Raw genomic sequence first — 12,500 nt, 5'->3', positions numbered from 1 at the left:
CCTCTAATGAATAACGTTCAAAATTAAATCATCACTTTATGATGTTCAAACTTGAAATGTTTGAACTTTTTAACATTTCAGTCACATGACTCAGTCACATGACTAGGTTCGTTGGAGTTGACTCCGCCTCTAAAGAGGACGAGAGCAGCGGCAGCAGCAGGGGGTGTTGAGAAAAAACTGCGATCAAGAGGAACAGTGTTCAGCCTTCAATGAAAACACAGGAAGTCATTGAAACGTTTACTTCCTGTTGGTGACGTTTGTAGGCTACCTGTAGTTGATGGACTACGTTTGTAGGCTACCTGTAGTTTATAGACTATATGTAGGCTACCTGTAGTTTATAGACTATATGTAGGCTACCTGTAGTTTATAGACTATATGTAGGCTACCTGTAGTTTATAGACTATATGTAGGCTACCTGTAGTTTATAGACTATATGTAGGCTACCTGTAGTTTATAGACTATATGTAGGCTACCTGTAGTTTATAGACTATATGTAGGCTACCTGTAGTTTTAGATAGGCTACTGTAGTTTATAGACTACGTTTGTAGGCTACCTGTAGTTTTTATAGTACTACCTGTAGTTTATAGACTACGTTTGTAGGCTACCTGTAGTTTATAGACTATATGTAGGCTACCTGTAGTTTATAGACTATATGTAGGCTACCTGTAGTTTATAGACTATATGTAGGCTACCTGTAGTTTATAGACTATATGTAGGCTACCTGTAGTTTATAGACTATATGTAGGCTACCTGTAGTTTATAGACTACGTTTGTAGGCTACCTGTAGTTTATAGACTATATGTAGGCTACCTGTAGTTTATAGACTATATGTAGGCTACCTGTAGTTTATAGCTACATATGTAGGTAGTTTATAGACTATTTGTAGGCTACCTGTAGTTTATAGACTATATGTAGGCTACCTGTAGTTTTATAGACTATATGTAGGCTACCTGTAGTTTATAGACTATATGTAGGCTACCTGTAGTTTATAGACTATATGTAGGCTACCTGTAGTTTATAGACTATATGTAGGCTACCTGTAGTTTATAGACTACGTTTGGGTTCTATGATGTCCATCAGTGACATGGTTCTCTCCTTTAAAGGTTTCTGATGCTTCACATTGTTAATCTGTTAATAATTATTATTATTATTATCATCGCACAACGTGAGTCCACTAGTCAACAATCTAGCGTCAAATCTTACATTTACTCAGAAAATAAGAATTTTCTACAAAACGTGGTGTTTGTTGTCTAAACTAAGAGCCAATCAGCTCTTTGATCAGGAGACAGCAGGCATTTCCCATCATGCACTGGGCCATGCAGTCGGCTCTAAAACCTGCAGCCGCCTCCTCTCTGAGGTCATCGTTGAACACGTGTTCATGACGTCAGAGCAAGTCGGGATCAAGTCGGACACAAATCTACCCAGCATGCAGTGCGCGTTGATCGGCGGTGACCGATTCTGATCAGGACTGATCATCTCCAACGAACCTTCTCAGTCACATGACTCTGCTTCACTTGTGCCAATTTAAATCTTTATTCTTTATAAAATCTATAGAATCTATATTTTATCTATAAATCCAGAGTTTTAGAAGACGTTTATATTGATGATGATGATGATGATGAAGATGATGTTTATATTGATGATGATGAAGATGATGTTTATATTGATGATGATGAAGATGGTGAAGATGATGGTGGTGATGATGATGATGATGGTGGTGGTGATGATGATGGTGATGATGAAGATGATGGTGATGAAGATGGTTTTATTCTGTAACAATGAAAACCTTTATTTGTCCAGTGCTTTTCAAAATAAAATTACCAATAAGGAAAAGACAAGAAATGATTTGGAGTTTTGTATCATTCATGAATGAAGTGTTTTAAAAATATTAATATTAATCTCTTTATGTATTAATCTCCTATTTATGCACATTACTGACTTTGCTTCTTCCCTGGAGTCTTTTTGCTTTCTCACCTCGCAGGTCTTCATAAATCGTGGCTTTTTATTATTAGTCACATTAATATTATTATTAGTCACATTACTATTACTATTATTATTATTAGTCACATTACTATTATTATTATTATTAGTCACATTATTATTATTATTATTAGTCACATTACTATTATTATAATTATTATTAGTCACATTATTATTATTAGTCACATTACTATTATTATTATAAGTCACATTACTATCATTATTATAATTACTATTAGTCACATAACTATTATTATTATTAGTCCCATAACTTATTATTATTATTATTAGTCACATTACTATAATTATTATTATTATTAGTCACATTATTATTGTTGTTATTAGTCACATTACTATAAGTCACATTACTATTATTGTTATTATTATTATCATTATTATTAGTCACATAACTAATATTATTATTAGTCACATAACTATTATTATTAGTCACATTACAATTATTATTATTATTATTTTTCATCACATTACTATTATTATTGTTTTTTAATTTATTTTTATTATTACTATTATTATTATTAGTCACATTACTAATACTATTCCCTATTTCATTATTATAATTCTACTTTAGTCATTGCTGTTATTATCAGTATTCTTATTGTTTCCTTGGTTACTCTGCTACTGTGATTATATGAATCATTTATGTCATGAACATTGAATGTGTTGTATCTCTGTTATGTTCATTCTGTACACATGACATCTATTGACTTCTGTCCATCCTGGAGAAGGATCTAAGGACAGAGGATGTGAGGGTGTAAGGACAGAGGATGTGAGGGTGTAAGGACAGAGGATGTGAGGGTCTAAGGACAGAGGATGTGAGGGTGTAAGGACAGAGGATGTGAGGGTGTAAGGACAGAGGATGTGAGGGTCTAAGGACAGAGGATGTGAGGGTCTAAGGACAGAGGATGTGAGGGTCTAAGGACAGAGGATGAGGGTCTAAGGACAGAGGTCTAAGGACAGAGGATGTGAGGGTCTAAGGACAGAGGATGTGAGGGTCTAAGGACAGAGGATGTGAGGGTCTAAGGACAGAGGATGTGAGGGTCTAAGGACAGAGGATGTGAGGGTCTAAGGACAGAGGATGTGAGGGTGTAAGGACAGAGGATGTGAGGGTCTAAGGACAGAGGATGTGAGGGTCTAAGGACAGAGGACGTGAGGGTCTAAGGACAGAGGATGTGAGGGTCTAAGGACAGAGGATGTGAGGGTCTAAGGACAGAGGATGTGAGGGTGTAAGGACAGAGGATGTGAGGGTCTAAGGACAGAGGAGGTGAGAGGGTCTAAGGACAGAGGATGTGAGGGTGTAAGGACAGAGGATGTGAGGGTGTAAGGACAGAGGATGTGAGGGTCTAAGGACAGAGGATGTGAGGGTCTAAGGACAGAGGATGTGAGGGTCTAAGGACAGAGGATGTGAGGGTGTAAGGACAGAGGATGTGAGGGTCTAAGGACAGAGGATGTGAGGGTCTAAGGACAGAGGATGTGAGGGTCTAAGGACAGAGGATGTGAGGGTCTAAGGACAGAGGATGTGAGGGTCTAAGGACAGAGGATGTGAGGGTCTAAGGACAGAGGATGTGAGGGTCTAAGGACAGAGGATGTGAGGGTCTAAGGACAGAGGATGTGAGGGTCTAAGGACAGAGGATGTGAGGGTCTAAGGACAGAGGATGTGAGGGTCTAAGGACAGAGGATGTGAGGGTGTAAGGACAGAGGATGTGAGGTCTAAGGACAGAGGATGTGAGGGTCTAAGGACAGAGGATGTGAGGGTCTAAGGACAGAGGATGTGAGGGTCTAAGGACAGAGGATGTGAGGGTCTAAGGACAGAGGATGTGAGGGTCTAAGGACAGAGGATGTGAGGGTCTAAGGACAGAGGATGTGAGGGTGTAAGGACAGAGGATGTGAGGGTGTAAGGACAGAGGATGTGAGGGTCTAAGGACAGAGGGTCTAAGGACAGAGTGAGGGTCTAAGGACAGACGATGTGAGGGTGTAAGGACAGAGGATGTGAGGGTGTAAGGACAGAGGATGTGAGGGTCTAAGGACAGAGGATGTGAGGGTCTAAGGACAGAGGATGTGAGGGTGTAAGGACAGAGGATGTGAGGGTCTAAGGACAGAGGAGGTGAGGGTCTAAGGACAGAGGATGTGAGGGTCTAAGGACAGAGGATGTGAGAGGGTCTAAGGACAGAGGATGTGAGGGTGTAAGGACAGAGGATGTGAGGGTCTAAGGACAGAGGAGGTGAGGGTCTAAGGACAGAGGAGGTGAGGGTGTAAGGACAGATGATGTCTCATGTGTACAGATTTAAACATATATATATATTACATTACATTACATTACAGTCATGTAGCAGACGCTTTTATCCAAAGCGACTTACAGGAAGTGTATTCAACATAGGTATTCAAGAGAACTACTAGTCACCAGAAGTCATAAGTGCATCTCCTTTCTTAAACAAGCATCTAAAAGTATAAACCAGAGCAAAAGTATAGTGCAGAGGCAAATTACTACGAAAACAATAAGTGCAACAGACTAATACGAATATAATAGGTGCTACGAGGAAGGCTCAGGGTAGTACTTCTTTATCAGTAGTACTTCTTTATCAGGTAGTACTTCTTTATCAGGTAGTACTTCATGAAGAGGTGAGGTTAAAGATGGGCAGTGACTCTGCTGTCCTGAGGTCAGTGGGGAGTTCATTCCTCCACTGAGGGGCCAGGACAGAAAAAAGCTGTGACCGGGTGGATCGGCTGCAGGGACCTCTGAGCGACGGGGCAACCAGTCACCCCGAGGCAGCAGAGAGGAGTGGTGGGGGGGGGTGTAGGGCTTCATGGCCTGGAGATAGGAAGGAGCTGTTCCTCTCACTGCCCTGTAGGCACCAGAGTCTGTAACTGGATGCTCCTACAGGGAGCCAGTGTAGAGAACGGAGAAGGGAAGTTGTGTGGGAGAACTTGGGTCATTGAACACCAGACGAGCTGCAGCTTTCTGGACGAGCTCCAGAGGTCTGATGGCCGACGCCCAAGTAGTGAGGCAGTAGTCCGGGAGATGACCAGAGTAGAGTGAGTTGCAGTAGTCCAGGCGGGAGATGACCAGAGCCTGAGAGCCTGTTGGTCGTCCAGGGTCACACCCAGATTCCTCACAGTCCGAGTTGGCGTCACCACGGCATCATCAATGGTGATGGACAGGTCTCAGCGGGGCAACCCTTCCCCGGGAGGAAGAGTAGCTCGGTTTTGTCCAGGTTGAGCTTCAGGTGGTGTGTCGCCATCCACTTCGAGATGTCAGCCAAGCACGCAGCAATGCAGCCTCCACTTGGGTGTCACCGGGAGGAAATGACAAGACCAGCTGGGTGTCATCGGCATAACAATGGTAGGAGAAGTCATGCGAGCGAATAACAGAACCCAGAGATGTTGTGTAGAGCGAGAAGAGAAGGGGGCCCAGAACTGAACCTTGTGGAACCCCCGTAGTCAGCGTGCGTGGTTCTGACACGGCCCCCCTCCATGTCACCTGGTAGGATCGGCCTGTCAGGTAGGATGCAAGCAGGGAGAGTGCAGAGCCTGAGACGCCCATCCCCTCGAGGGTGGAGAGGAGGATCTGGTGGTTCACTGTGTCAAACGCCGCTGACAGGTCCAGGAGAATCAGGACAGAGGAGAGAGAGTTCGCTCTCGCATATATACATATATATATATACATATATATATATATATATATACATATATATATATATATATATATATATATATATATATATATATATATGTTCTTGTACTCTACTTGAGTTTTCATACTTTCATACTCCACACTAAAACACTGAGTACTTTATGATGTATTTGAAGTACTTTATGATGTATTTGAAGTACTTTATGATGTATTTGAAGTACTTTATGATGATACTAAAGTACTTCATGAAACCACTAATAAACAGGAAGTCGTCATGTGTTTATTAGAGAAGTGAGTGACGTCACTGGAGTCCAGCATTAGTGTGACGTAGTGCTTTTATTTTGAAAACCTGAGCTGTACGTTCTTTATGACGTCATATCTTCAGTTCTCTGTAGGATGTAGTTTTTCTCACGTTCTTATGACACGTGACGCAGCAGGTTGTGGGTTCTATTCCCGGCGCGGCGGGGCGGGGCGGGGTCTGTGGGTCTGTGGGTCTGTCTGTCTATCGGTCTGTCTCTCTGTGGGTCTGTGGCTCTCTGTGGGTCTGTGTGGGTCTGTCTCTCTGTCGGTCTCTCTGTCTGTCTGTCGGACCTGTTGAGCGGCTGTCGGAGTCTCTGGAGCCTCCGGACCGGTCGGACCCTGTCGGACCGCAGAGCTCAGGTGAGTCTGACCCGGACCACTGCGACCCCCAACAGTCCCGAGACCTCCAGAGTCCGCTTAGAAGTGTGTGTGTGTGTGTGTGTGTGTGTGTGTGTGTGTGTGTGTGTGTGTGTGTGTGTGTGTGTGTGTGTGTGTGTGTGTGTGTGTGTGAGTGTGTGTGTGTGTGTGTGTGTGTGTGTGTGTGTGTGTGTGTGTGTGTGTGTGTGTGTGTGTGTATGTGTGTGTGTGTGTGTGTGTGTGTGTGTGTGAGTGTGTGTGTGTGTGTGTGTGTGTGTGTGTGTGTGTGTGTGTGTGTGTGTGTGTGTGTGTGTGTGTCTGTGTGTGTGTGTGTGTGTGTGTGTGTGTGTGTGTGTGTGTGTGTGTGTGTGTGTGTGTGTGTGTGTGTGTGTGTGTGTGTGTGTGTGTGTGTGTGTGTGTGTGTGTGTGTGTGTGTGTGTGTGTGTGTGTGTGTGTGTGTGTGTGTGTGTGAGTGTGTGTGTGTGTGTGTGTGTGTGTGTGTGTGTGTGTGTGTGAGTGTGTGTGTGTGTGTGTATATGTGTGTGTGTGTGTGTGTGTGTGTGTGTGTGTGTGTGTGTGTGTGTGTGTGTGTGTGTGTGTGTGATGTGTGTGTGTGTGTGTGTGTGTGTGTGTGTGTGTGTGTGTGTGTGTGTGTGTGTGTGTGTGTGTGTGTGTGTGTGTGTGTGTGTGTGTGTGTGTGTGTGTGTGTGTGTGTGTGTGTGTGTGTGTGTGTGTGTGTGTGTGTGTGTGTGTGTGTGTGTCGGAATGTCAGCTATTCAGTATGTGGCTGCGGGCTGAGCCGTGCCAGGACAGGCTTGGAACATCCGACACACACACGAACGAACACGCTATCATGCACGCGTACGGGGAGAAGTTCAGAGTCACAAAGTGTGATTTTCAGTATATATATATATATATATATATATATATATATATATATATATGTATATATATATATATATATATATATATATATATATATATATATATATATATATATATATATATATATATATATATATATATATATATATATATATATATATATATATATATATATATATATATATATATATATATATATATATATATATATATATATATATATATATATATATATATATATATATATATATATATATATATATATATATATATACAGTACCAGTGAAAAGTTTGGACACACCTTCTCATTCAACTACTTTGAAGAATGTAAAATATAAAACATATTCTGGTTTGTTGAGCATTTGTTTGTTTAACACATAATTCCATATGTGTTCCTTCATAGTTTGGATGTCTTCAATATTAATCTACAATGTAGAAAAAAATAAAAATAAAAACATTGAATGAGAAGGTGTGTCCAAACTTTAGACTGGTACTGTGTGTTTATATATGTATATGTATGTATGTATATACACACATAGTAAATCCCTGAGGGTTCAGGTCTTTAGGTCTTGGGGTCTTGAGGGGACTCTGGGACCGGAGGTTCCCCCTGTGATGACGTCACATTCGGGATCTGGTTCAGTGAAATAAAGGGAGGAGCTTCAACCGGATCAGTAACTCTAATAAGAAACTAATAAACACAATTAACTCATCTTAACAGGGCGACTGTCATATTTGTAGTCTAATCTCTTCATTAACTCATGGAACTACAAACATGTCCGACTCTTCTCTTCTCTGCTGGTTTCTGCTGTTTACATTAGGTACTTTATTTTGAAATAACTTCATCAGGTACATTATTCTGAAATTAACTTTTGTTTCGGTGAGTTCAATCAGCTGCTGATCAGATCCATTGATTCCAGTCCACCAGTCACTGGTTCTGGTCTGACAGCTGATTGGCTGGTGGAACCTGTGGTCACATGTCATTGGTTGTTTTCTGAGAAGAGTCATGTGACCTGAACAAAGCAGCATCAGTGACATCATCATCATCATCATCATCACCATCAGTGTGATGAAGATTATTTAACTGAAATGTCCATTTGACTAATCTGAAGGATTGAGTCCAGATTAAGATTAATGTTTAATCAGCTCTCACACACACACACACACACACACACACACACACACACACACACACACACACACACACACACACACACACACACACACACACACACACACACACACACACACACACACACACACACACACACACACACACACACACACACACACACACACACACACACACACACACACACACACACAGACACACACATACACACAGACACACACACACACACACACAGACACGTGTGTGTGTGTGTGTGTGTGTGTGTGTGACACACACACACACAGTGTGTGTGTGTGTGTGTGTTGCTGTTTGTGTCCAACTGAGTGTGGGTCAGTGTCTTGCCGTCCTGATCCTGGTCTTGTAGTTCCGATCTGGTTCTTGTAGTTCCGATCTGGTTCTTGTAGTTCTGATCTGGTTCTTGTAGTTCTGATCTGGTTCTTGTAGTTCTGATCCTGGTCTTGTAGTTCCGATCTGGTTCTTGTAGTTCTGGACCTGTTCATTTTCACACTGACAGGAAACTCATGGAGACCAGAATCTTCCTGGAGTCCCGACCTCCTGTAAAACAGACAGCTAGCAGTTGTTGTGCTATGCTAAGCTAACCGGCTGCTGGACTGAACATCTGACTCTAAATGTTGAACTGTTGCTTTAAGAGGCTACAAATAATTATCATTGACCTTCATCCATCTTCACGGTAACAGACTACTAACCGTCGTCTTCATCATCTTCAAATGCTTCAGACACCTTGTGTGGTCTGGTGTGGTGTCCAGACCACACCAGACCACACCAGACCACACCAGACCAGACCAGACCGGACAAGACCGAACCCCAGTGGAACACGGCCATGGAGACGTTTGTACCCTGGTTATGATTGGGTCTTTGGAGTACCCTGGTTATGATTGGTCTTTGGGGTACCTTGGTTATGATTGGGTCTTTGACCCTGGTTATGATTGGGTCTTTGGAGAACCCTGTTTATGATTGGTCTTTGGAGTACCCTGGTTATGATTGGTCTTTGGGGTACCCTGGTTATGATTTGGTCTTTGGAGAACCCTGTTTATGTCGGGTGTTTGGAGAACCCTGTTTATGGTGGGTGTTTGGAGTACCCTGGTTATGATTTGGTCTTTGGAGTACCCTAGTTATGATTTGGTCTTTGGAGTACCCTGGTTATGATTGGGTCTTTGGAGAACCCTGTTTATGTTGGGTGTTTGGAGTACCCTGGTTATGATTTGGTCTTTGGAGTACCCTAGTTATGATTTGGTCTTTGGAGAACCCTGGTTATGATTGGGTCTTTGGAGTACCCTGGTTATGATTGGGTCTTTGGAGAACCCTGTTTATGATTGGGTCTTTGGAGTACCCTGGTTATGATTTGGTCTTTGGAGTACCCTGGTTATGATTGGAGTACCCTGGTTATGATTGGGTCTTTGGAGTACCCTGTTTATGTCGGGTCTTTGGAGTACCCTGGTTATGATTGGGTCTTTGGAGTACCCTGGTTATGACTTTGGAGAACCCTGTTTATTGGGTCTTTGGAGTACCCTGGTTATGTTGGGTCTTTGGAGTACCCTGGTTATGATTTGGTCTTTGGAGTACCCTGGTTATGATTGGGTCTTTGGAGTACCCTGGTTATGATTGGGTCTTTGGAGTACCCTGGTTATGATCGGGTCTTTGGGTGATTGGGTCTTTGGAGTTTGGTTATGATTGGGTCTTTGGAGTACCCTGGTTATGATTGGGTCTTTGGAGTACCCTGGTTATGTCGGGTCTTTGGAGTACCCTGGTTATGATTGGGTCTTTGGAGTACCCTTTGGGGTTATCGGGTTATGATTTGGTCTTTGGAGTTATGACCCTGGTTATGTCGGGTCTTTGGAGTACCCTGGTTATGATTGGGTCTTTGGAGTACCCTAGTTATGATTTGGTCTTTGGGGTACCCTGGTTATGTCGGGTCTTTGGAGTACCCTGGTTATGATTGGGTCTTTGGAGTACGCATTAGTAGATATGTTTGGTCTCCTGTAGTACCCCAGTTATTCGGGTTCTATGGTTTGAATGTTTAGTCACCTCATGATTAGATTCCGGCTACAATTATAAAACATTATTGATTCATCAAAATGTTCAAATACCACATTAATGTTTTAACTGTCAATATCTCCTTTTTTAAAACACTGCATATTTATAATTATTCAAAATATAAAACAGATTACCACAAATCTGTGTCTTCCTTCTTCACTGGAGTATATTGATCGTAGGTATTTTGTGTGCTGATCATCATCATATTATTGTTGTTGTTATAGTTGTTGTGTGTCCATCTTTCTTTATTTCTAAAACTCTTTGTGATGCTTTTCTCGTATGAAAGTGTCTCAAACGTGTTCAGTGATCAGCAGCGTCAGAATGAGAACAAACACTTCAGGAACTAGACTCCACTTCCTGTATTCATGTTTGTTATTGTTGCTGTGACGCCCTGAACCTCAACTGACGGGGGGGGGAGACTCACAAAGACTAGGGGGGTTTGGGGACGGGGACGTCTTTTGGTGATCCCAGATTAGGGCGTGGCCTCTAAACAGTTTATACGAACACATACACACACACACATACATACACACATGCTGTCGAGTGGAGTGTGAATGAAGCGTCCTTGATCACACCAACTGCTGAGCCCCCCCCCCCCCCCAGAGGAGAACACACCTCCCCCTCCTCCCCCGTGTGTGTGTCAGATCACACACACACCGACTGTGTGTGTAGCTGGAGGTGATATTAATAATCCATAAAGAAGCTGGTTTCTCTCCATCGCTCCCTGTGGAGACAACACACACACACACACACACACACACACACACACACACACACACACACACACACACACACACACACACACACACACACACACACACACATACACACACACACACACACACATTTGTGCTTGATGCTTCCACAAAGCTGAAACCAGGCTGAAACCAGGCTTAAACCGGGCTTAAACCGAGCTGAAACCGGACTGAAACCAGGCTTAAACCAGGCTTAAGCGAGCTGAAACCAGGCTGAAACCAGGCTTAAACCAGGCTGAAACCAGGTTTCAGTTTGAGGACCAGGTTTGTCTTCAGGACCAGGTTTGGTTCAGGGTTAGTGTTTGCGACACCTGGACTGAGAGGAATAAAACGGTTTTCATGGTAAAAGTGGTTGTGTTTCTCTGCTAGTCAGGGTTTCCGTAGTGACGGTCGAGGTAACCATGGTGATGAGGCGTATGGCTGACGGCGGAGAGAAGACCTCAGAATGATAGTAACTCCAACTAGTGAGTGTGTGTGTGTGTTTAAAATTGGCTGTGATGAAATATTCTCTTTGATGTTGAAGTGAAGTCAGAACGCCTGAAGAACCAGAAGTAGTCAGTGCAGCTGCTGGAATACCAGTTACAGACCAGTTACAGACCAGTAAACAGACCAGTAACAGACCAGTAAACAGACCAGTAACAGACCAGTTACAGACCAGTTACAGACCAGTAACAGACCAGTAACAGACCAGTTACAGACCAGTAAACAGACCAGTTACAGACCAGTAAACAGACCAGTAAACAAACCAGTTACAGACCAGTTACAGACCAGTTACAGACCAGTAAACAGACCAGTAACAGACCAGTAACAGACCAGTTACAGACCAGTAAACAGACCAGTTACAGACCAGTAAACAGACCAGTAACAGACCAGTAAACAGACCAGTAAACAAACCAGTTACAGACCAGTTACAGACCAGTAAACAGACCAGTTACAGACCAGTAAACAGACCAGTAAACAGACCAGTAAACAAACCAGTTACAGACCAGTAAACAGACCAGTTACAGACCAGTAAACAGACCAGTAACAGACCAGTAACAGACCAGTAAACAGACCAGTTACAGACCAGTAAACAGACCAGTTACAGACCAGTAAACAGACCAATTACAGACCAGTTACAGACCAGTAAACAGACCAGTTACAGACCAGTAAACAGACCAGTAAACAGACCAGTAAACAGACCAGTTACAGACCAGTAAACAGACCAGACCAGTAAACAAACCAGTTACAGACCAGTAAACAGACCAGTTACAGACCAGTAAACAGACCAGTAACAGACCAGTAAACAGACCAGTAAACAAACCAGTTACAGACCAGTAAACGGACCAGTTACAGACCAGTAAACAGACCAATTACAGACCAGTTACAGACCAGTAAACAGACCAGTTAC

The 12,500-nt window shown here is 42.8% G+C and overlaps 2 protein-coding genes across 2 annotated transcripts in view; both read left to right on the top strand.

The window, feature by feature from the left end:
• The window catches only part of abcd1 (ATP-binding cassette, sub-family D (ALD), member 1), a 33,755-nt gene that overhangs the window by 14,470 nt on the left and 6,785 nt on the right, over positions 1–12,500 (top strand). The window contains exons 18-19 of the mRNA XM_054598624.1: positions 6,229–6,289; positions 9,068–9,149. Of these exons, the coding sequence (XP_054454599.1) occupies positions 6,229–6,289; positions 9,068–9,149 (143 nt within the window). The remainder of the gene's footprint in view (positions 1–6,228; positions 6,290–9,067; positions 9,150–12,500) is intronic.
• Positions 6,222–12,500, top strand: part of plxnb3 (plexin B3) — a 60,600-nt gene continuing 54,321 nt past the window's right edge. Inside the window, 1 exon segment of the mRNA XM_054619868.1 lies at positions 6,222–6,289. The gene's annotated coding sequence lies outside the window, so the exon portion shown is untranslated.

Source organism: Anoplopoma fimbria, chromosome 1 (assembly GCF_027596085.1).
Source record: "Anoplopoma fimbria isolate UVic2021 breed Golden Eagle Sablefish chromosome 1, Afim_UVic_2022, whole genome shotgun sequence".
Lineage (NCBI taxonomy): Eukaryota > Metazoa > Chordata > Actinopteri > Perciformes > Anoplopomatidae > Anoplopoma > Anoplopoma fimbria.
The sequence above is the reverse complement of the archived record's forward strand: the minus strand, read 5'-3'. Positions and strand labels throughout refer to the sequence as shown.